At 36.0% G+C, this 26,132-nt stretch overlaps 1 protein-coding gene across 2 annotated transcripts in view; it reads right to left on the bottom strand.

The window, feature by feature from the left end:
• Positions 1 to 6,938: 6,938 nt before the first annotated feature.
• The window catches only part of SPTAN1_1 (Spectrin alpha chain, non-erythrocytic 1), a 30,099-nt gene continuing 10,905 nt past the window's right edge, over positions 6,939 to 26,132 (bottom strand). Inside the window, exons 3-7 of one of the 2 annotated variants that reach the window (XM_051209364.1) lie at positions 25,020 to 25,271; positions 13,909 to 14,138; positions 10,534 to 10,637; positions 8,216 to 8,373; positions 6,939 to 7,227 (exon numbers count right to left, since the gene is read on the bottom strand). In XM_051209364.1, coding sequence (XP_051074816.1) covers positions 7,159 to 7,227; positions 8,216 to 8,373; positions 10,534 to 10,637; positions 13,909 to 14,138; positions 25,020 to 25,271 — 813 coding nt within the window. In that variant the 3' untranslated portion in view covers positions 6,939 to 7,158. Of the gene's footprint in view, positions 7,228 to 8,215; positions 21,911 to 25,019; positions 25,272 to 26,132 lie in introns of those variants that run through there. The other variant, XM_051209363.1, reaches the window with a different exon arrangement.

The following is a 26,132-nucleotide window of genomic DNA, read 5'->3' as shown; positions in this document are numbered from 1 at the left end:
CAAAATTTGGTGAAGTTGTGAAAAAATTCAGGCCAATTCGGAAACAAATCAATAACAACATGTGCATAGTATCTGCCAAGAAATGAACCACAGTAGTTCGCATGAATTCTCTGCCAGGCATCAGATAATACTGATCATGGAGTCCAATTCGAAGAGAGACTTTTCGACTTATAACACTTTCCAAAATCGTTTGCCACACGACATATATCCGCATTTATCTCCGGCCACCAACATGTGAGCTTTGCCAGGAACTTCATCTTGTCAACACCAAAATATCCACTATGACGATCTTCATGAACAGATTCACGTAATGAAGAAACAACAGCAACACTATCATTAAGACACAGAACACCATCTGGAGTAGTGGTGAGCTCGTACCGCCTTGAAAAACAGGCAGGAATTCTACGTGTCATATTGGCATTCCAACATTTTCGTGTGGTACTGAGTACACATCCAAAGTATCGACGGGTTTATTTGACGATATCTTGATGTCTCACTGGTAAAGATTGCAATAACAAACGGTTTGAAGTATTGACAGATCTATCTTGTAATGATTGCCGATAAATATAGTCAACTCATTGAGCTTATTTGGCACCTCTTTGATGAATCGTATAGTCATAGGCACACAAAGCAATACTCCATCGTTGAACCATGGCAGATGATGGACGTGCAATGGAGTTTTCAGGATGATAAATGAACATTAAAGCTTCATGATCTGTAACAATAGTCAATTTCTTTCCAAATAAATACTAATGAAGTCTTTTGATGGTCCAAAACACAACTAGTGCTTCTCGCTGAGATTGCGAATAACTTTGCTCATCAACACTAATTGTGCTTGAAACACAGATAACTGGTCTAAATTCCTACCCCAAAACCGTAGCAATACCCACAAGTGATGCGCCAGTGATAAGTACAGAATGTACACTGGGGAGTAAGTTCGAGGAATAGCATCACTTTGAAGAAAATTCAGTAGACTTCGTAAGCATGACTCTTGTTGCTGACCCCATTTAAGCGTATTGGATATCAAAATATTAAGTAAACAATTGGCACAACGAGAAAAATCAGAGATAAAACGTGAATAATATTGAAGATCACCCACTAGTGAATGTGAATCTGTAAGATTTTTCTGAAATGGTGCATTTGTCAGTGGAGCTTGTTGTTTCATATCTGGTCTCAAACCATTACTATCAACTAGGTATCCAAGACATTCAAAACTAGATACACAAAATGAACACTTATTTGGATTCACCGTAATATTCTTCTCAATTAGACGACGCCAAAAAGCAATAAGTCTCCGGTCACGAACTACCTTATCGGAATCATGAACAATGAAACCACCTTGACCAACTCCAACACCTTCAAGATCACTGACTACCATACTAACCACTACCTGGTGTGGATAGAGAACAACTTAGACCGAACGGAAGGAAATGGAGTTTGAAAAGGCCACAAGGAGTGCTAATTGTCGTCAAAATAGATGAAGATTGACCTAAAAGGTATTAAAGAAAAGCATTTTTAAAGTCAACTTTCGGAAACACTTTAGAACCATAAAATCCATTACGAATATCTTCAACTTCCACCGTCGTGCATGTTTGCTCCAACAAATGGGAGTTCAGTGTTAGTCTATAGTCTGAATCGGTTCAATTATAACTTTAGCACACTAATCCTGTAATGACTTATTTACTTTTTTTCGAAAACCATAAGGAATTACTCGTCGTATAAGAAAGACTGGGTCACCATGTACTTGAAGTTTTATGTGGCTGAATTCTCATCCCTGCACTGCACTGTGCACACGCAGCTATCAAATCTTAAGGTAAAGTACCAGAGGTTTCCCCAGAAACTGGTAAAGAAAACTCCACTTTAAGCCTTTTCAATTTTTTTAAACCCAGTATGGACAACCCCGTTTCGCTAACTGTCGTGGATGCGGACGAATAGACCAATAATTATCATGTTAAGTCCAATAGTGTCCTTGGACTTTAAATGGACATTTCCTATTGGTCGATATCTGTTCACTTGTTGAATATTGTACAAAATGTTGTTTTCTATTTTTATGGTACGATGTGGTATGCTTGATTGGTATATAAACAAAATGTGTTTGAAATATAATGATTCATAACTCAGAGGCTGTGACTTGTGTTCTTGACTCAACTGGCTAGGACAGACAGCGAAGCAGGGCCAATCAGGGCACTGGGTCGTCCACTACGTGTTTTACGTGTCACTGTTCACTGTAATCGATCGATAAGTACGCTGCTCTCTAATTTTCCAGTCAAGGTCACAACAATTAGCACAGGGTAAAAATCGGCCGCAACTTAAAGTCATTACACTAACTAAAAGTTCACAAGGCATGTATGAAGAATTATCATCTTTAATTAACAAGTCGCAGCATTCTCGAGTCGACAGTTTGCGTCCAGTAATCTCCAATATTGAGACTTCAGTGGGTGTTACCACAACATTAGGATCCAAAGATTTCAAGTTCTTGAATGAAATAATGGACTCCATACTGCTTGTGTCAATAGTAATGTCATGAAATGAACCAAGATATATATATATTATCACCTTAGTATATGAACATTGCTCTTCGAAATGGTGGATAAAGACAAATGATCATTAAGGACACCCTGAATAATAGGATCTAAATTAAAAGCTTTAGTATTACTTGCAGAAAAATCAAGATAACATTTGCATACTGACTAAATTAGTCATATCTTACCACATTTAAAACATTTAGCAATACGAAATGAACATGAAACACTTGAATGAAATTTTCCACAGAGTAAGCATTTACCAAACACGTGCTCACAGTTGTGGTCTGCTTTGCAACTCCTTGTTGAATCGCCTTCCATATTTTCACGACAATAGGAATCACTATTAAGCAAACGCAAGTTTGATTGACCATGACAGTGTACTTCATCATCACGACTGAGCAAAGTATTAGAAATTCTCACCGACTGGTTATCAAGTTCATTCACCGTCACATAGTTGACACATGCAGTTCTATCATCTTGGAAAGAACAGTTCGGCATTTTAACAGCACTCTTTCCAGGTATTGTGTGCTGGGTCTTGCAATCAACAGAATGGAAGATTCAAAAGACACACAGCTTCGAGATCATCAGGATGGATTGCGTAAGAATCGGTCGTGCTCAGACCGAATCGCGGGAACATTGACCATTGGTGAAAATTAAACTAATCTAAACTCGTAATTATACATCAACTTCCTTGACTATGAGAAAGCATTTGACAACGTGGATAGGAGAAACTCATGGAATTCCCTTTCACATTGTAATGCTGTAAATCGCCAACGTAGGCGATCTGTGTCGGTGATTAGGTGTCTCTTTGAGTTGGATGGGAATGGAATGACCAATCACCTTTGTTGAAGTCATGCCTCACAGACAATATCTAACGTAGATTACACTTTCATCGTATCCAGGCGCCATGGATACTTTGATGACTGTATAACTAAAACATAACGTCATGGTAGAAATTTGTTGGTAAGAATAGACACAAGAACGAATTGCGATTACAGTTGCATGGACCAGGCCATGATGTAGAACTGACTGGTGCGCGTCAGTTGTCTTTGGCCTTGACGAGGATCGATAGACTGATCGACATTCAGTGACCCCATTATTGAACGACTTGGCTAGGGCCAAGTGATATTTCATGACCCTACAGAGTAACTTAGAAGATTGCCAATATCGTGAGGAGCTTACACGATGGACTACAGTGAAGATTCATTCATAGAGGACAGCTGGTAGATGCATTCCAAGTGGGAACTGGTGTCAGACAAGGCCGCTTACTTTCAACCTTTCTCTTCTTGCTGTTGAATGAAATGTAAACATCGGTTAACACCAGCGAATTCACACTTGATGAGCAAGCTCCGAAAGCGGTACAAAACTTTTACGTATGTGGTCAGCATCCTTGAGGAACAAGGAGATCTGATACAGATGTGAAGTTACGAATTAGCAAAGTAAGGCCAGGATTCTTACAGTTGAAAAATGTATCGAACTAAAAACAACTATCAATCAATATCACAGTGAGGATCCTTAATACGAACGTCAAGATGGTTCTACTGTACGGAGCTACAACTACTGTGCCATTACAGGGTTCTTTCGTAAAATGTGAAGACCATACATTAAATACTTCATTTGCAAATCCTCCATCAATTGTCTTTTATGTCCTTTATGACTCTTGCAATTCTGAATTACTTTATGCTTCCCTCTCTGTTTTCTTCAGTTTAATCTCCTTAGCCTTCAGTTACCAGGCATTCCATTTCAGATTGGTGTTACTTTTTAAGAATCTTATGAAGATTCCTCAGAAGGTAAATTAATAAGAAAAGAGTCAAATCTACATAGGTAAATAATACGACCTCCATTTATATCGTTAGTTTTGAGTCATAATAATAGAAAGTTTATAAGATTGACATTTTTGTCATCTCACTAGCTATTGTACATAGATTAATCTCAGCGGACTTATAAGAGATTTCATGATAGTTAGTGTGCTTGGTTGGAGAGATTATTTTTATGATAAATGTAAAACATACTCTTGTTTTTCGATTAAATGAATGTACAAAGGGTGTAGGTTATCACATTACCAACACGATGATCAGTTTAATCTGATAGGCTGATTCACATTAAACTGATTGTGGATGTTTATGCACCACTAAATATAAATTTTAAGTGTATGACCACATATATTAAAAAAATTGTGATCTGTTTGAGTGCTATTGTAATATGTACTCAGTTTATCTATGGTCACACTTTTTCCAACTAAAATAACTATTTAATCGTTTGTAAGTCTGATTAGTTGAATTCCACGAGAAGCATTTTGATTGGATGTGGAATTCTTATGAAATTTATGATTTTAAAGTCAGATATTTTCAAAAATTTTCCGGAAACCATTTCACTGGTGTTTAACAATAAATTTTCTTAAGCTACTTCGATATATAATGAGTTGAAATCACAGTGTTGATAGATAACTCTATACTAACCAAATATTTTAGTCACACCATATAATAAACAATAAAATGTAGTAAAAGGTCAAATATTGATCAATAAATTAATAATGTAGAAGTAGAATACTATGAAGAGTATAATATGTGAAATGATTTAGGTTGCAACTTTCAAGAAACTAGTATTATTTGTTATCAACTGAGTTTCTAACACAATCAGTTCATTGAATTGTTAAACTGATCATTTGCGAATTATGTTTATAAGACATAATGCAAACTAGTATTCCTTAAATATGAGCAAACATTCTGACTGTACTTTCACTTGACTAATTACAATGTCATAATGATAATGACCAGGAAATATAGATTACCTACAGGATGAAACTCTCACGACTTCTGCATCAACATGTACAATATTGGCAATACTGTGCGGAAAAACTAAACCATACGTTCAGTCATCATAGACTCTTGCATATTTGTATTAGGATATATTTTTTTAGTCCTTAATCAAGATTGAAATAAAAAGTTAACGTCTGTTCTGTTAACACACGTTGTAAAGTTCGTAAGCTTGAACACCTTCGTCTAAGTTGTTGATCACGCCACTTAGTTCTTCCAAATTTGTTGAGATAACATCCTCCTGTCACGATCCCTAAAAGGCTTCTTTTGCTTATTGCTCGTTTGGAGAAATGTAAGAACGGAATAATCGTTGCGAGAGTTTCTCGACTGAGGAAGGTGAAACAACTTGGCATTGCCATGAAATTCGTGTTGTGAGTGCAACAATTTTACAAAAAAATAAGTATTAGTTGTTTGTTTTATAGGTTCCATCTAAACGGAAAGCATAAAGGTAACGATACGTTAGGTTCCGTTGCCAAATAATTATTACTGCAACTTATTACCTCTATCTGGTCTATATTCGCAGCATGTACACAAGTGGTTACTGTAATTTAGGTGTTAGATGAGTAAAATTACATCAGGATATGAATTTTCTAAACCAATGAATATGAAATTACTGCAAGTGAACAAAATTATTTAAGGGAGCGGAAACTAATGATTATTTATGTCATAGTACTGAACATTCTACTGGTATGACACAACATTAACTCCAATTGTTTGCTGAAGAGTCCTAACCACTTTTTTTAAAATTGTTTGCAATCAGTATTCTTAATCTGCCATAGATAATATATGCTTCCGAAATACATTGGTGAATATATCCGTATGCATTGTTATTTGTAAATATGAGTGAACAACCAAAGATAATGAAGTAACAAATCGATAGTAATAACAATTTATGATAAAGTATCAATTGTTTATTTATTCTTTATACATTTTTACGTTTATCATAGTTGGCACTTAGAATTTTACAACCATGAACTAATTTTCGTATTACCGCATATTCAGTACCTGATCTGTAGATTTACATAATAAGCTCAAATGTGTTTTTATAATGTTACTTGTGCTTGCAGAGATCATACTAGCCTCACACTACTTTTTTCAACAACCTCTTCGAGTATTAACTTTAACAGATTGAATATCAATAATTTAATTTTACAACAATTTGTCATCACTGGAGTAAAACAGTTCTATCAGAACCATCTACCAAGCCAAATAAATCGATATCACAAGGCGTTCAAAACAGAATCAAATGCACAACTGAAAATTCAGTAGTTCAACAATACAGATTCATATTTATTCAACCACGGTCATCGAATGCTTCCCAATTTTTTTCTACTACAAAAACTATTTTCTTCTTCACATTTTTACGTCTACTCAGTGAACAACCAATAATTGATCATTATCCATTTGACAAAAGACTACTACTATTATTGTGGAGTATGCTACTTATATCGACATAATTAGTATATAACACCAATCAGAAGTGGAATATGTCAGATAAACAAATATGCGATTCAATCCACATATAAAATTTGATAATATTCACTTAAAATAAGATGAGAGAAAAAGTAAATTTGTACATGATTAAAATGAAAACAATGATATTTAACAATTTTATTTTTTCCGGGAAACAAGTAAAAAAGAAAATGGAAAATAAATGTAATTAGTATGTATCTGTTTGATGATAATAGTTTGCAAATAATAGCAAATTGAAAAGAGGTTCAGATCTATATCGTTCAAATATTTATTCTCTTATGATTAAAATAATCTGTTAAACATTTCTATGTATATTTCATTTGCTTAAGAATTTGTGCCTTTTTTTAACCGTACTGTGTGAACGACGAAAAAACGCTGTCTTCCTCTACTTTCATTCGACCAAAACATATGATCTGTAATAATTGAAATGAAAAGATAATGTCTATATATGATACAAATTTCTATTATTCGACGCACACAGACAAATATATAGAGAGCAAAAAGATTACAAAGCAATTAAAGATAGATGAATTAACTGACAACTAGTAACGAACAATGTACTCCAAATTTGATTGTTGGCCGTTCATTACTACTAATATTCAGCTAACTCGAAATTACATAATTGATTTGTACTTCTTGTTAGATGACTCAGATTAGCATACAAATGGATTGACAATGAATACTAGCTGATGAGGGATTATCGCAAATAACCTACTCTTCTAAATTGGTCGGCTATTAATTACGGCGGTAACATTTTCTTCAGATGTTTATGCTGACATACAAATATATATGTAAAGTAACTCTGAGTATTTTTTTTCCATAAAAAAGTCACTAACTTCAAGTCTGAGCCATGTTGGTAGATGCAGACTACTTGGTTGGGGTCCGCGTGACTATCGTAACCAATGGTTGGAGACTCTGGGTGACATCACTCAGAATCGATCACAATAGCGTATGTGTATACACTCTCTGTCTTCCTTTAAACTGAGATTAAAATCGCTTCATATGTTTCTCTCTACGAACTAATTATTTCTTCCTGTACTATGTCCTTATTTGCAATCTTCATTTTATATATTACCACAACTACCTTTATGAATCCGGTGCCCATCTTGTGTTAATGAGGTATGGCAACTTGGACAGATGCACATATGTACTTGATCCTACGTTGTAGCTAACTGACTAATTTTTTCCCATAGAATGGAGCTTAAATTGTATCATGTTTTAATCAATTAAATATATATTTACATTTCAGTGAGTTTTTTTTTCAATGAAAATGGGAAAGTGAATATTCTGTATCTGAAACAGCAAATTATTATCTACGGAATCATTCAGTTAACTACATCATTAATTTTTAAGAGAAATAAACAAAATAGATAATCATTAAGTAATTTTTCGTCAACTTACTCGGCCTCGATTATGTTGGTTTGTATAATCTTGACGATAACGATGAAGAAGCTTGCAAAACTCTTCATTTTTTAACGCTACATCGACATCATGAATAATTATGCCACAAATAAATGCTTGTTTCATTAGTAGAATTGATAAGTGCTCAACAAACAAATCTGTGTTGAAGAGGGACGTAAAACAATACAACTCATTTATTATTAGGTATATTTTGTTTACTTGAATGCATCACAACTTTTTGTGTTATGAAAGTTAGGATGTCCATTACTTAATGAGGAGAAAACGATTACAATCATCCTCTTAACGAAATATAATCTTTAATATGGATATATACTTTCATAGGTATATAAAACAATTGTGCATTCTTCAATAAATAAATTACTTCCTTTTACACACACAAACTGGTTAGATTCAATTTTATGAAGTGCTTGTTATTATTCATTCTAGAACAAACGTTCCTTCGTGTAGATAGTGGCGCTGCTGACAAGGTTGTTTGAAAGTAGTATGTAGCGGAACGTGAAGTCGAATATGCGACGACTGTCAAATGAAGTAGAGGATTTCAGTGCATGGAAAGCACAGTGGGGACGAGATACTTGGAAACCCCACAAGAAGACAGTTCAGATGTCAGAACACGCCGTAAAATGCAAGTGGAAGATTGAAGGCTATGTATAATGTATTGTATAAATACACACCTCTTGCCTAATGTCGTGTTTTACAGTAGGAGATGAGTGATGCTTTAAATCTATATTATAACCTGCCTGAAGTTTTTCACATTCATGAGCTGAATCGATTACCTTTTTTACAGCGTTTATCTGTGATATCTCAGAGGAACAGTTAACCAGCTGCACGATGCACAATATTTATCACGTCAGACTTGTGAGAGAGTAACTGTAGAGCTCCATGTAGGACTAGATTATTGTAAATTTTTACTCGTTAGCTGTACATATGAAATTAGATAGATAGACTGTTTTCACCGAAAGAGTTTCGATTTGTATTTGCACTGATAAATGCTTATTCGCAATATCATTTTTTCCATTTTTTATATAAACAAACACGATCATAGTGATATATCCCATATATAATGGAGATTGGAGAAAAACTACGGTTGGAAGAGATGGATTGTACTATATTACACAATTAAAGTTCTATCATGAGTAATTTCTATATCGCACTTAGATTTGTTCAGCCTTTAGAATTGTCTTTTAGATGTACCGTTTTACATGAGACAAACTGAGTATACTAATTTTTACATTGAGTGAAGGCTGTTTCCATCGACTACACACTCTAATTAGACTCGAGTCAAAGAACTAAAATGCAGACGTTCACCCAAACCCGTATGAGTAAAGAAACTATAATTGACCTTGTATAGTTTGAAACAACTGTTGCAAATACTGAATATGAAGTGAGTGGTTTCGACAAAATCAATAGGACAAGTGTACTCTCGTGAATAATTATAAATTCAGTGTTGACTGGATTCTAAATTGTGGAAGTATTTTGTACAATTCCACTTAACTAACATCTCTAATACGGATTGAAATTTATTCAAGTAAATAAATACTATGATGAGATAAAACATAAATATGGATTTTCTATGTATGAATATCTAGAAGTTTGTAGTCACAGATAATGAATAATAGCTTTTTATCAGTTTTATTTTTTCAACTTTTTATCAGATATTTGCTGATATTGTGAAAAAAAAGGAATTGTACTTGTTGGCAATTATAAGATATCTTATTTGATAGCGCGTACAAATTACAATGTTTACCTAACCTGACAATTCCGATCGTTTCCGTTACCTTGACAGAGTGGTCAGGCTTGCCTATCATGATAAATCAACAGTGCCATACATACTGGGACAATTGTTCCTCAAGGTCCAGAGAGGTCTGTTGAAGAGCGATAAGACTAAAAGTAGCAAACCAAAAGTCCAAGGGCGAAGTCATACCCTTGTTATTTGAAATATAATTTCGTTCCTGTTCAACCGTGTTCTGATTTGGGGACTTGTCGAGTGAATTGGTGTCCAAAAATACTAAGCAACATAAATAACTGGGTCGTAAATAAGAGAAATTATAACAATACCATAATATCATCTACTTTTCTAATTGAGAGAACAACTAAACAGTATGTCTGGCCAGTTTATACAAAAATGTGTGGCTCGAAGTTGAATTCATGAGCCAACAGCTATTTATTGAACAGTATTATTATTATTACTATTATTATTATTATTATTATTATTATTATTATTATTATTATTATTATTATTATTATTACAATAATATAATATCATGGTAACAAAAGCAAAACAAATTAAGAAATCCTACCAGAGGTTGTAAGTATCAAATCAACTTGTGTTAATTTTTTTACATCACAAGGTAAGTAGGCAATTTTTAAAGGACGTTGAGATGTATTATTGTCATTATCTGATCTATAATGAAAATAGAAACTTGGTGAAATTTTCTTTAATATACAACATGAACATATAAAAATGTAGAATTTACTTGATGTTATTCAAATACAATTGAATGAATTAAAATATAAATAAGTGAATAGAAAATATTCTATGCAATAAATTTAAATAATGTCCTACTACAATGATGAATTCAAATAAAACTGCAACATTTATAATTAGAATAAATATGGACAATTTTGAAGTGCATATGATAACCACGATCAGTAGCTGAAGACTTTGGGTGATATAGCTCATAATAGCAAAGATGCATTCACTCTTTGTCTTCTTCTTGACCTTGAAATCCAGTATTCCTTCGTTAATACCTCCCCAATTTTTTTTCGAACCATATTCCTAATGTTCATTCTTTATGATTATCCCTGTTACCATATTATTTTGATCTTTTCTGCTATTCATCCTGTCGTTCTAACGAAATTTATTCCTACGCCACATGTGGATGATGTCACCTTTTCCTATAGGTAATGTAACGTGAGAAAAGAAAACCAAGAGTCCTACTAACTAGGTGATCTACAAAACTAATATTTCTCAACCACTTATTAATTTAATCTGGTTGGCGTTTTTTAGCAAGACATTCCTACTGTACGGAGAAGAAACGTAGAGAACTACTACTACAACCATCATCAAGTAGATACAAATATTTATAAATAGTTGTCCACACAAGATACTCAATATACGTTGAGGGATACCATCAGGAACAGTGTACTGCAGGAGAGGACAAACCAGATTCCAAGTGAAGAGGAAATCAGGAAAAGACGCTGGAAGTGGATAGAACATACATTATGGAAATCATCAAACTGCATCATGAGGAAAGCGCTAACCTGGGATCCCAAAGGAAACAGAAAAGAGGAAGGTTAAAGAACACACTGTCGGGAATTGGAAGCAGACAAGAAAACGATAAATAACAACTGGAAAGGATTGGTCAGGACAGGGTTGGATGGAGAGTGCTGGTGGGCGGCCTGTCCTCATCGACGAGGAGTAACAGGCGTAAATAAGTAAGATTACTAAATAATTATATATTTTTATTGAATATTTCGTAAGTAAGCATCCGATATTAATAAAGGGAAAACTGATTTCGCTAGCAACCCATAACTTTCGATGTTAGTTCATTCAGAGAAAGAGGTTGCCGGTAATTATTTTCTATGAAGTTATTAGCCGATGATGGCATCGTATCATTCTGTATTATTTATCGATTATTTATCACTTTAGCCAAATTTATCGAATAATCGACCGCAACTTTATTGGAGTAGTTAAGAGTGTGATGAAAGGTGAATAACTTGCGCAAAAATATAACAACTAAGGTAGTAATGTACGATTATTTTTAGAAAAATATAGACATAGAGAAAGAACCTACACATATTTAGCACACAAAGTTTTGAGAATTAAATTCGAATGGCTTTTGTCATTGTATTTGAATGATACTGAATATCGGGATGTGGTACTAAGAATAAAAATAGTGGAAAAAACTAATTCCCTTTCTTCTCCATCGCATATCAATAATTAGTAGTTATTCATAACTTGTATAACTGATAAATCTTTTAAATAAATTAACAGATTTGTAATATCCCAATGAGCAGAGAAATAAGATTTTCTGACGTTTCGTGACTCATTGTAAGCCATTGCCTCAGAGAATAAATAACCAAGTCAAAATTAATCCAAGTTTAAATAACACAAAGGAACAACGCAATAATATAATGTGCGATCAATCCAAAACAGGTCTGAACAAGTCAATGTCGTGTCATTTCAGTCAAGGTGATTTATAAGCGAACTAGATTTTATTACTGACGTTTTCATATATTTTCTTCTTTGACCTTTTCTAAATTTTTGGTTTGACGGTGTTTCGGTGAATTTAAATAATGTAATTCTAAATCTATCCATCTACCGAGAACGTACATACTCAAATCGTTATATTGACTTAAATTCAGCACATTCATACAGTGCAAAGATCTCACTAGCCCTAAATCTTTTTAGAAGAGTTAACGAGATTATCATAATGGAAGACTATAAACAAAAAGAACAAAAGAATGTAATTAACATCTTAAAATTTAATAATTTTCATAGGAAAATTATTAGAAATGTATTAAAACGAGACGTTTCACTGCTTAATAATAATTCGAATGAAATACTATGGATTGGTACTGCAGTTTTACCATACCGTCATGGTACAACAGAAGAACTCCAAAGAATTTTAAAACAACACAGAAGTAAATTAAATTACAAAACAACGAACACACTTCGAAATACTTTAGTTTACTCAAAAGAAAAACTCCCATTTATGTCAACACAGAACTGAGTCTGCAAATTAGGATCTGTCAATTGTGATGGCTTCTATATTGGAGAGTAATCACGTGAAATCTTGACCCGAGCCAAAAAATATATTAGGTACATGAAGAAAACACCTAATAATCTTGTAGAGCTGTATAAACTTCAAATTAAATCGACAATTTACAAGTTTCATAACAGGGTTATCGATTAGTGTGAGTAGCAAGAATTAAGACTTCAAATTAGAAATTGGAATAGGAATACAATCAGTGTTTTCACCAAGTACTGACACAAGAAGCACAATAATCAAACTAAATAATTCGTCAAAAGGTAAGTAAGAAGGTTTCATCAACAACACGCTGCACACAAAATTATGAACCACAGAAGTAAATTTAGAAAGACAAGATTCAGAATGAAGAAAATCCTTCATTCTCGACATTAAGCAGAGTTAAAACTAGTTAACACATTTATTATTATTTATTTGAACACATAGATGTTGGTAATAAGAAGCAACGAATTCATATGTCTACATAAGTGACTTGATCTGCGTGTGGGTTATAATACTGTCCGGGCGCCTAAACAGATGCAGGTAAAACCTCGATCTCCGTCAACCCGGTTAAAGCGCCGGACATTCGCTTTGCGTACTCTCAACTTAGTGAACAACAACCTCGTCACTGAGTAGGAGTTCCCTGGCAGTGGTTGTAAACGCGAGCCATGTGAGAGCATTTGGAGAAGTGGAGCTAACTCTTCGTAACCTCAGCCGCACCACGGCATTTCGGGGGTCACCATTAAGCCACCAACACTAAAGAAATACTTGCCGACATTTATAGTAGGCAGAAAATATCTCACACTTTTATAAGATTCATAGTTTTACATTCCCAATTGTAGATACCTATCTTTCCAAAATAAGAATACCATTCAAAATATTACTATGGAATTCACACTGAGATACTTTTAGAAACACACTTACTGAGATCCAAATACAGAAATCGAGTTAGCTGAGGAACATTCTGTTTTGGGTAGAACCCATACTACCCAGGTAGGAGCAGAAGGATTTGACGAGTCGATAGTTGATAGATTTTTATTAGCTATCAGTAATGCATTTGCCAGATGTATCGCAATACGATCTCGACCGTCAAATGAATCCAACAACAAAACACAATCTTGATCTCCTTTCGCTGAATTCTCCAGAAGCTTAGCCTATAATAATGAATATGACAAATGTAGCAATTACCTATTGATCATAAGAAATATGTAATGCAATAATTCGATCTCATAGAAGTACAATGGCATTCATTTGACTGCCAAACTCTAGAAAATATAGTAGGAAACATAACTGCTAAAACTAAAGTACTCTTCAATAAAATAAATTTTCAAAACCCAATGGATCCTGCTGTCTTTTCAAACTCTATACGAATTCTTTTGGCCTAGCTAGACGTTTGAGCACGTGTCAACTCCCCATTCTGGTTGCTTGGAAATAATGGGTAACTGGAGTTCCGTTGAACTGATCGTTAGTGTTCTGTTCATCGTTATAATCTCTTGAACTGAGAGTAGATCATGGTTCTATCTTCTTCAATCTCACTAACTATTGATTTTTTATAAGCCGTTTTCTTGATGAGTCGGTATAGTTGTCCAGTATTACCTATCACAATTGTCTTTTCCATCTATCTTGCTTTCATTAGAGATTCCTCCTTACGATCATTAGTTTTCGTTTAATTTGTCTTCCCTCTTCATTTTTCTTAAAATCCGATAAATTCGTGCGTAGTCATTAATCAAGTAGGAGTTTCGTAAATCCAATCACCTTTCCTAATCTTTCGATTGTGACTGATATCATATCTGCATTTAAATCTGTTTGAGTATCGTTTCAAGTTTCTTTGAGATGAACCTTTTTCCTATAATCGACTAAATACTTAGTTCTAATTACACTGTATATTCAAGCAAAATACAAGCAAACATCAACAGGAAATAAATCAAGGAGTGTCTAGTGTTTTCACACATACTGCCAAGTCTGAAAGTTGTTATCGCGTCTTAAGTTGTAGAAAGAGTATACGGCGGTACCTCTCTATACTGGCTAGATTGTCACACTATTGATCAAAATAGAACCTGTATGTATCCCGGTGACATAGCTTACATCAAAAGTCTAGAGATAACAGTCTTCGCCAAAAAATCCTATTGTTCGAGTTGGTACAAGGTTCGGTCTCTAAACGCTTAAAACTGCAGTTTAGAGAGCGCTTTCAGGTTTGTAATAGCAGTTCGTAAATGTCTTAAGAACAGGATTTATTGCCGTCGGATTCCCGTACACTCTGCAACAAGACCTCGATCTGCTGCTTTAAGCATTACTCCTGCCCAACCAGGCTGTCTGAAATGGTATGAGTTCCAGTAGGAACTGCCACATTGAGTTATTACGACGCGCGAGGGCCACCAATGATTTTAGTTCACGAAATGCTATTCCTGGTTTCTTGTAAACATGTTCGAACCTTTTGTCAGGTAGTGATAAGTCTTCTTCTTCGACTATCTACAGTGTTTAGCGTCCTTTTTCCTTTGTGTATTTGATTGATGTCAGTCAGTCAGTCAGTAACAACGTAGAACTTCGTACGTACGCACAGCAGTTCGAGTTGCCACACCACATTAGCACAGGGATGTAGTGGTCGATTCAAATCCCGTAGTGGTAGAGGTAATAAGAGTATAAGCAGTAATCGAGAAGATTAGTGTTTGGAGATGTTATTTAAAGAGTATAATCCAGTGAAATAAATTCGGGAAGAGAAAAATAAAGAGACAAGGAGGAATAAGGAGATCAAAATTTGGGAGAACACAAAGAGTGTATGCACCTGCGCCATTGCAAACGATTGATGTGTCTAATCCACGTTGCGAAAATCCCATGCACTTTGTACAAAACATTTCCCATTCTCTTTTTAATGACTACCGGTTCCCAGAGACTTTTTCTAATGTATGACTTGACGACTACTTTTACCACCCACGTTAAAATTCCGGATATTCTGATCTTGTCTGAGCACATCCATTGGTTTAGGTGGCAACATGGCGTCGAATATAGATTGGATACTTCTTACGAACATCGCTTCAGCAGGGGACTTCCCATCTGGGACGATAGGGTTAGGCGTAGTTTTATAAATTGCTAAGAATTTCGTAATTACCTGGCTTGTCTCCTCGCCTTCCCCTTTCAGTAGCGATCTTTTGAGTGTGTCCGCGAAGCCCTCTGCCTATCCATTTGATCGAATGTGATAGGATGGAGAGCGTATATGTACAATTCCATTAATGTTGCAAAGGGGCTTGAATGATTCTGCAGTGAATTGTGAGCCATTATCGGTCACTAGTCTCCGGAACTCCAAAGCAAATAAATAGTTCAGATAACTTGCAGACTGTTTCACTGGTTGTGCAATTGGCCATGACATAGATTTGTAGCCATTTTGTGGGTGCGTCCACTGTGACTAAAAACATTCTTCCTCGTATTGGGCTGGCAAAATCTGCGTGCAACCTCTCCCAGAGACTATTAGGTTTTTCCCATTGTTGTGACACACTTCTTTTGACTTTTAGCTGCTTGCAAACACAACGAACAATTGCGGCACCTGGTTTCGATATTTTGATCCATTGTAGGCTAGTAAGCATAGTTTCGAACAAACACTTTCATCATATTGATGCCAGGATGACTTCTGTGGAATTGTCTCAGAACCTTGTGGCATAATATTTTTGGAACAACAATTCTGTCACATGGATCAACCATCATGAGTGAGTCCCGCCGGCGAAAATACTGCAGCACTTCTCTTCGAAAAAGACGGTCCGGCTACTTGGTGATAACGTAACCTCTAACTTCTCTTAATATCTTGTCATTCCCGTGACTTCTTTGATAATTTTGAAACTGGTACACCACCAACTGTGTCTTCCAATACTTGATGCACTTCTGTTTCCGTGTCAGTTGCTGCCACTAACGTATCTTCTTCCAGTTTTACTTGTGAACCAATCAGTCTAGACAAAGTATCAGCTTGTCCAAAATCAGTAGTGAGCTGGTACTTGATCTTGAAGTCATAACCCAAGAGTGTAGTTTCCCACCGTTGCAGTCTGTTTGCTGTGTATACCGGGATAACTTTCTTCGACCCAAAATGGCTAGCGATGGTTTATGGTCAATTAATAGAGTGAACTGGCGTGCAAATATCATCTTGTGAAACGCCTTTACAGCGAAGATAATCGACAATCCTACGTTCTCGATCTGACTGTAGTTGACGATCTGGCCGCATGTGATATGGCTTTCTCAGATCCATCTGGCATGATGTGAGAAATATTTGCTCCTATGCCGTAGTTCGAAGCATCTGATGCTAATACAATGGGTAAAGATGGATCGTAATGAGTGAGCAACAGATCCGAGACTAGTATTTTCTTGATTACCTCGAAAGCAACTTGGCAGTTTGCAGACTAATCCCGTTTTACATTCTTCGCCACAAGGTTATTCAAAGGAGTACGTAAGTGACGAAGGTTAGGAATAAAAGCTTCATAATGACTAATTAGTCCCAAAAAGGATCGTAGTGTGGGGACGCCCGTCTGTCTAGGCATAGTTTTCACTGCCTGGGTACTCTCTGGATCTAGTCTTTTGCCAACTTGGTCGATTATAAATCCGAGGTAGCGTACATTTTGCATACAAAAGTTACATTTCTCTGGACGGAGCCGAAGTCCATATTCTGCTATTCGCGACAGCACCTGGTCGAGCTTCTTTTCTAAATCTATTCTATTTACTCTCATAATTATTATATGATCCAGATAAGCTGCAGCACCTGGAACATCCTGTAGCATAGCATCCATTACTTGCTGAAATATGGATGGGGCCGTCTTGACTCCGAAAGGTAGTCGGTTATACCGGAATAGGCCCTTGTGTGTGTTTATGGTGAGCAGCTTTTTACATTCATCAGGAACAAGAATTTGTAAATAAGCTTCCGACAAATTCAGCTTTGTAAAGAGCTCACCTCCACTGAGTTTAGCAAAAAGATCTTCAGGCAGGGGTAATGGATACTGATGAGTTTCTAGGGCTTCATTTAGCCCGTTGAGCAATCGGCACATCAACGGACACTACCATCAGTCTTCTTCACCGCCACTATCGGTACAGCCCATTCTGAGAAATTCACCGGTTCAACGACAATCAATTTATGAAGTCGTTCGAGCTCATGTTCAACCACTGAGAGGGCAGCATATGGTAAAGGTCTTTTAGGTTGAAATACAGGCTTTGATCCATAGGGAAAGTTAAGAGCAGCTTTAAATTTAGTGCATTCTCCAAGACCCTCACCAAATACCATGTTATGTCGTTTCGATAACATTTCAACTGAGTTTCTCTCCTCAAATTTCTACGTACTGACGTTATTACAGACCGAGTTTATGGGGCAATCTGTTAAATTCAACCTTTCTATCCAATGAAGCCCCAATATGCCGAGTGATGGACGTTCTGTGATAAATATTGCTCCCTTCTCCGTAGACTCTTTGACTGTGACTTCGCTATGAATCTCACCAGCAATGTTTAGAATTTCCCTGGGATGCACTATGTCCTGATTGATGAGTTAAATATATTCGCGGTCGCCCTCCCCCACGTTTTTCTGCTTATAAGTGTTATATCGGAATCGGTGTCTAACTGTAAGCGGGCATCATACCCATTAATCTGGAGAGAAACATACTTCGTACGGTTTTGGGAGCTGGTTCTGTTAATAACTACTTTAGATGTTCGCAGCTTGAATCTTTTAGAATGTACTTTCGGTCGACGGCATTTCCGGGTGTTGCAATGACTTTCTTTGTGCCGTTTTCAGGAACACGTAGTACAACGATGATTTTCAGACGGACAAGACCTTTTGATATGCGAACCGCCACAACCTGCATGGGAATGATGATTTGCCACTGTCATTACGATAATTCTGCGTGCTAGAACTTCATAAGACTCTTCTCTTGACTGCGTTAGTGTGAAGGAACCGGTTACCGTTCTCTACCTACCACTGAGGTATCAAGCTTCACTAACGTTTGGTATTCGGTAGTTACTCCCTGTAGGGTCATGCTGAGGCGATGTTCGAGCTTGCTTAGAATTCTCGTTCAGATGTTAGCATCCTCGGGTGAACGCAGGCTATAGACAAATACTAGCCATTTAAACTGGTCTTCTGTCATGGAAGACAACTTGAACCTCTCACATTTTCGGTCTACAATACCTGAATGTTTCACCCAATCATCTGGTTCTCTCGTTATCCTCAAGCATTGATAACGGATGCTAAATAGATATGACTGTTCTCCAAAGATCTAAACAGGGTTTTATTCGTTAGATCAAAGTCTCGTGAGTTCTTCGGCAAAATAAAATTACTATAGCGTTCACATTCCGTCGTCCCAAGTTTTCTTCGAAGTATTTTGACTTTTGAGACGCGATCTAGTCTGCAGAGCTCAATATGGAACAAATCTTTATATTTCTTAGACCAAGAGTCAAAAGTAACACCTGCTACACCATCAAAATTAAATTCATAGATTGCATTAATGACTAAAAAAGTATGAGATACTTGTAATTCACCAGAAACAGGGTTTGGCTGGGACAGGCAAAATTTCAGCATAAGGGCTTCCATGATTCAGATTCGAGAGTGTTCAAACCGCTTCCCTTAACCCTCAATATAAGTTTCTACTTGGTTCGAAGAGATATTCAATGTGGTTTTCACCGTTGCGACTGATAAGTCTTCAAATTAAACGCTAGATTCAGTTCCTAAGCTTTTCTAGTACCCCCAGCCTAAATCGACACAGAGACTTGACCAGGAGACAAAAAGGCGAGAAATATGGAAGAAAACGCTTTACTCCAAAGGTTCGTTTATATACAGAAAATCTATTGATTTTATAGCATTTGAGATGTCCTTGCGTTTTCAGAAAATCCTGGAATGCTACAGAACATAGTAGTAACATGAGTAATCATCCGATGAGAAACTCGACAGGTGAATTTTCACTTTCAAGATGATTCTCGCAAACCTTCTAGTGAACGCAGATTAGATAAGATACGTCTAGGTGTCTTCAGAGCATTTCTTGGCATCTTTCCCAGTTTCCGAGATCACCCCAACAAATAGGAACACAGACATTTTATAGCTAGAACACTAGAAAGGCGCGCCATCGATATATGCTGCGTCCCCCGACCAAACGTACCAAATCTAAGTACAGTCATTCAATTAACCTCAACTCGCCAACATAAAGAACCGGCACGACTAACAATTGTATATAAAGTTGCAAGGATATCATTTGACCTAATTAGAAGTCGCAGCACGTGTCAACTCCCCATTCTGGTTGCTTGGAAATAATGGGTAACTGGAGTTCCGTTGAACTGATTGTTAGTGTTCTGTTCATCGTTATAATCTCTTGAACTGAGAGTAGATCATGGTTCTATCTTCTTCAATCTCACTAACTATTGATTTTTTATAAGCCGTTTTCTTGATGAGTCGGTATAGTTGTCCAGTATTACCTATCACAATTGTCTTTTCCATCTATCTTGCTTTCATTAGAGATTCCTCCTTACGATCATTAGTTTTCGTTTAATTTGTCTTCCCTCTTCATTTTTCTTAAAATCCGATAAATTCGTGCGTAGTCATTAATCAAGTAGGAGTTTCGTAAATCCAATCACCTTTCCTAATCTTTCGATTGTGACTGATATCATATCTGCATTTAAATCTGTTTGAGTATCGTTTCAAGTTTCTTTGAGATGAACCTTTTTCCTATAATCGACTAAATGCCTAGTTAATTTTCCTTCACTCCATTATCAAACGTTTCGCTGGTGTTCAATCGCATAAATAGCAAGCACTCGAAAATGAACAATGTTTATATTTGGTAGAGTGCCATTAAGCAGAACTTTACTCATAATCAGGTGTAGAAATCCCGCTGCACATATCAGAAGTCTACACTGATCTAATGTGATTTGCCAGTTCACTTCACAGAAAGCAAAGCACTGTGTTAAAAAGGTTTTCTTCAAACGAAAACTTTCGGAAAGCTCTCTCGTAAATTATCATTTAACATTGGCACCCGCCAGTAATATAAAATCTCGTTTTTGTTTCGTGTCAGTGATTCGATCTCACCCTCACAAATAATCCTGACGCTAATCTTTTACATAAATATCTGTAACTAATGTAAGGGATGTGTCGCACGTACAGTACAAGTACAGGCGACCTTTGTCAGTTTTCTAAACATTTTAGTATATGGTGAATTTCGAATAAATAGACTAGTAACTGATAATAGCGTAGTGCATCTCGCGTATCGATCAAACCATAATGATATTAACCTTGCTTGAAAATATCTCAAGCAAATAGACCACAAATCCGTAAGTGTTTGTGTTCGTAGAGAATTTAATGCAGAATTCGTCTAATTTTTCCTCGTAAATTTGGCTAGTGTCTCCATAGGTACCTTATGTGAAGGAACAAATACCGAAATGCATAAACGGTCTTTGAATACCTATCGATACTGTTGTTGTGTAGGAAAATCGATTATTAGAATGAAGTCACGCTCAGATTATTTATTTATTACCAATGCCCGCTTTTCTCATTTAACAGTTCGGTATGAAAGTGTTTTGTTGTGAAACGAAAAAGTGATTGGGATGTTGAGTTGTCAAAAGTTTTAGGACTTCGAATTGTGTTTCTATGCGATCGAATTATTGCATTACATATTTCTTATGATCAAATGGTAATTGCTACATTTGTCATATTCGTTATTATATGCTAAGCTTTTGGAGAATTCAGCGAAAGGAGATCAAGATTGTGTTTTGTTGTTGGACGTGACGAGTCGATAGTTGATAGATTTTTATTAGCTATCAGTAATGCATTTGCCAGATGTATCGCAATACGATCTCGACCGCAAATGAATCCAACAACAAAACACAATCTTGATCTCCTTTCGCTGAATTCTCCAAAAGCTTAGCATATAATAACGAATATGACAAATGTAGCAATTACCATTTGATCATAAGAAATATGTAATGCAATAATTCGATCGCATAGAAACACAATTCGAAGTCCTAAAACTTTGACAACTCAACATCCCAATCACTTTTTCGTTTCACAACAAAACACTTTCATACCGAACTGTTAAATGAGAAAAGCGGGCATTGGTAATAAATAAATAATCTGAGCGTGACTTCATTCTAATAATCGATTTTCCTACACAACAACAGTATCGATAGGTATTCAAAGACCGTTTATGCATTTCGGTATTTGTTCCTTCACATAAGGTACCTATGGAGACACTAGCCAAATTTACGAGGAAAAATTAGACGAATTCTGCATTAAATTTCTACGAACACAAACACTTACGGATTTGTGGTCTATTTGCTTGAGATATTTTCAAGCAAGGTTAATATCATTATGGTTTGATCGATACGCGAGATGCACTACGCTATTATCAGTTACTAGTCTATTTATTCGAAATTCACCATATACTAAAATGTTTAGAAAACTGACAAAGGTCGCCTGTACTTGTACTGTACGTGCGACACATCCCTTACATTAGTTACAGATATTTATGTAAAAGATTAGCGTCAGGATTATTTGTGAGGGTGAGATCGAATCACTGACACGAAACAAAACGAGATTTTATATTATGGCGGGTGCCAATGTTAAATGATAATTTACGAGAGAGCTTTCCGAAAGTTTTCGTTTGAAGAAAACCTTTTAACACAGTGCTTTGCTTTCTGTGAAGTGAACTGGCAAATCACATTAGATCAGTGTAGACTTCTGATATGTGCAGCGGGATTTCTACACCTGATTATGAGTAAAGTTCTGCTTAATGGCACTCTACCAAATATAAACATTGTTCATTTTCGAGTGCTTGCTATTTATGCGATTGAACACCAGCGAAACGTTTGATAATGGAGTGAAGGGAAAATTAACTAGGCATTTAGTCGATTATAGGAAAAAGGTTCATCTCAAAGAAACTTGAAACGATACTCAAACAGATTTAAATGCAGATATGATATCAGTCACAATCGAAAGATTAGGAAAGGTGATTGGATTTACGAAACTCCTACTTGATTAATGACTACGCACGAATTTATCGGATTTTAAGAAAAATGAAGAGGGAAGACAAATTAAACGAAAACTAATGATCGTAAGGAGGAATCTCTAATGAAAGCAAGATAGATGGAAAAGACAATTGTGATAGGTAATACTGGACAACTATACCGACTCATCAAGAAAACGGCTTATAAAAAATCAATAGTTAGTGAGATTGAAGAAGATAGAACCATGATCTACTCTCAGTTCAAGAGATTATAACGATGAACAGAACACTAACAATCAGTTCAACGGAACTCCAGTTACCCATTATTTCCAAGCAACCAGAATGGGGAGTTGACACGTGCTGCGACTTCTAATTAGGTCAAATGATATCCTTGTAACTTTATATACGACAAGGACATCTATAAAGAGGTCAAATTTAAAGGTTAAAATAGATCAATGAATTTCGGCTGCGCTTTATGAATTGATAGAAAGTCGAAAATTTATCTTGTAGGACTTAGAAAACGATGAAGAGCGACGACTCACACGTATTGTAACAAAAGGTTTATGATCTTCAGCAATGGTGGGCACTCAATGTAAACGATGGAAAAGGCATCGGTGATAGGTAGGAATAAATAGCTTGATCGACTCATCAAGGAAACAGGCATTAAATACACTTGTTAGGTTCTAGACAATCTATAAGGAGGGATAGCAGTGGATTCAAATAGATAAACACATTTTTAATCCATCTGTTTCAGTTCAGATGAAAGAACTAAAATCGCCTTGTGATAATGAGAGGAAGTGTGGCCTATATAGTGTCAACAATACTAAGATCTACAACCATTCGACGCAAATCCGGAAAAACCAGTTTGGTTCCATGCCAGGTCATGGATGCATTGACCAAATATTCACTCTTCGTTATATCTTAGAACATACTCATACTTACCGACACTTGATATTTAGGTAGCTTTTGACTCGGTTTTCAGGTTTTGTGGTCTTGTTTGTGATTGAAAAGTGTATTAAAGAAGGATATAAGGCTTGTGGAGATTATTTACCAAGACATTATCAGTTAAGTTAGAACTTAAGACAAACTGTCAATCTCAAGTGCAGTTCATTAGTGACTGCCCACTATCTCCATTTTTATTTAACTTCGTAATTGATGTCCTTCGAAAACTAAAACAATCCTGGCACTATCAAGTGAGTAATTTCAAGGTTAGGCATAGGACACTAGGCAAAGGTGGCAAATCAGTTGACAAGGTGAACTTTTATCAATTGAGGTGGTTACGACATGCATCATCTAAGCGGATTCACCGATTAACTTGACAGGTCTTTTTTGATTTAGGAGTAGGTTGGAAGAAAGTTGGGAGCTATCAGATCTTGACTGGAATCGATCCATAAAGTCACTGATTGTTGGTCTAACCCATGATGGTAAATGAAAGCAACTTGGCCGGGGGCCATGCAATAACTGCGATCATTAGCTGGAAACTTTGGGTGACATGACTTATAATCGTTCACAGTGGCAAAGATGCACTTACTCTTTATCTTTCTATCGATATTAAATTTCAGTACACCTTCATAGATACCTCTCTACTATGCCTTTTTGGACCGTTTTCTCAATGGTTAGTCCTTTTCATTGTCAGTTCTACTTTATTACAGTCTCATTTCTCATACACCTTGCTAATTTCATCGCTTTGTGCTAATGTGGTATGGCGACATGGGCCAACGAACAACTATGCCAAGCGCCACGTTGATAATGTACGACAGACTGTCATATCTTCATTTGGGTGCCACTAAACCTGCTACTTATTTCCGTGAGAGCCAGTACAGTATATGGGAGAAGGTAGTAATTACACAAGCCCAACGGATATTTAATCGCTCTGTTTTGCAAAGACTCACTATGTGATCGACCACTTTACAGTCTCTGGCTAGTACCGTACGCCCAACCCAAGAACTGACTGATAACTCAATGGTTGCACGTACTACACAGATAATATTACTCAATGCATTTAGAAACTGCAACTTGAAGTGTTCAATCAAAATTTCTTTGAATTTAATATTAGTATAGTCTTGTAAGTAAACATACCACAGCAAATTAACTCACCTCAGCAGATGTGAACTTAATTGATCCATATACGGGTACTAAGACCTCTCGACAAGATCGTTTAAATTTACGTAGGTGAGAGTTGTCTACACGTGGACTTGATGATACTGATTTTTCTCTTAACTTGCGAACATTCAGTTGATGCTCTTCTGACTCCAAATGTTTCAGTTTCATTGAACTGAATATTACAAATTGACAAATATTGCACTGATAAAAAACAGAAGTTGAGCTTTCGTCACTTGATGGTGACATCTAAAATACATTGAGAAACTGCATACTGTGAAAGATATCCATTAAAAATTAGGAATATTATTGGTGTGAATAATTTTTCAGAAAAAAACGCTGTTTAGTGAATGATGCAGTTAGAAGTAAATAGGTGACAAAGCATCCAGATATATGAACAAACTTTAGCGGCCTTACATATGACTCCAGTTAGATCGTATGCTGATTACTACCGAAATATGTATCCAGCGACCCGCGTATACAATGATCGCGTTAGTGAATAACGGAATTATATAAGTCAAATACGAGGATAGATTTTGAATGCATATACTTTATAAAACTGTTGATCCAGATAGACGACCAGAGAAACGAAGCGAAGAGAAAAGAGCGGAACGAAACGAGATGACTCGCAGTGAGCCAGCTCCATTTTATAAAGCTTTACTCAATATTTATATTCAGACAAAAATTAATTACAGACAAGTAATGAATAGGATAAGTAATTAACACACATACGACCATATCAAAACAGTCATGGTTGATAAGTGAATAACTGACAAGCTCAAAATGTGGCTTGAGATGAATGAATAAATTCGCCTATCCAGAAGCTAAAGTAACCTATATGGGTTCGATAAAGTACAGTAACTAAAAAACAGAGTGCTGATAGCGAAACAGATAAGATAAAGAGCGAACACGCTAACTAACAAAAATAACTAAGCGTTTCAACTACAGTACTGAGCTACGGTGATATTAAGATTTATTAACTTAGTCACATTAATGCCGACTAATACGCGGTGGATTTATTTGCTTAAGTGGCGTGAACTAGTTATTACCAATATTTTTTATTTATTTGAACACAAATATTGGTACAAAGGGGAACCGAATACATATGCA

This window comes from Schistosoma haematobium, chromosome 1 (assembly GCF_000699445.3).
Source record: "Schistosoma haematobium chromosome 1, whole genome shotgun sequence".
Taxonomy (NCBI): Eukaryota; Metazoa; Platyhelminthes; class Trematoda; order Strigeidida; family Schistosomatidae; genus Schistosoma; species Schistosoma haematobium.
The sequence above is the reverse complement of the archived record's forward strand: the minus strand, read 5'-3'. Positions and strand labels throughout refer to the sequence as shown.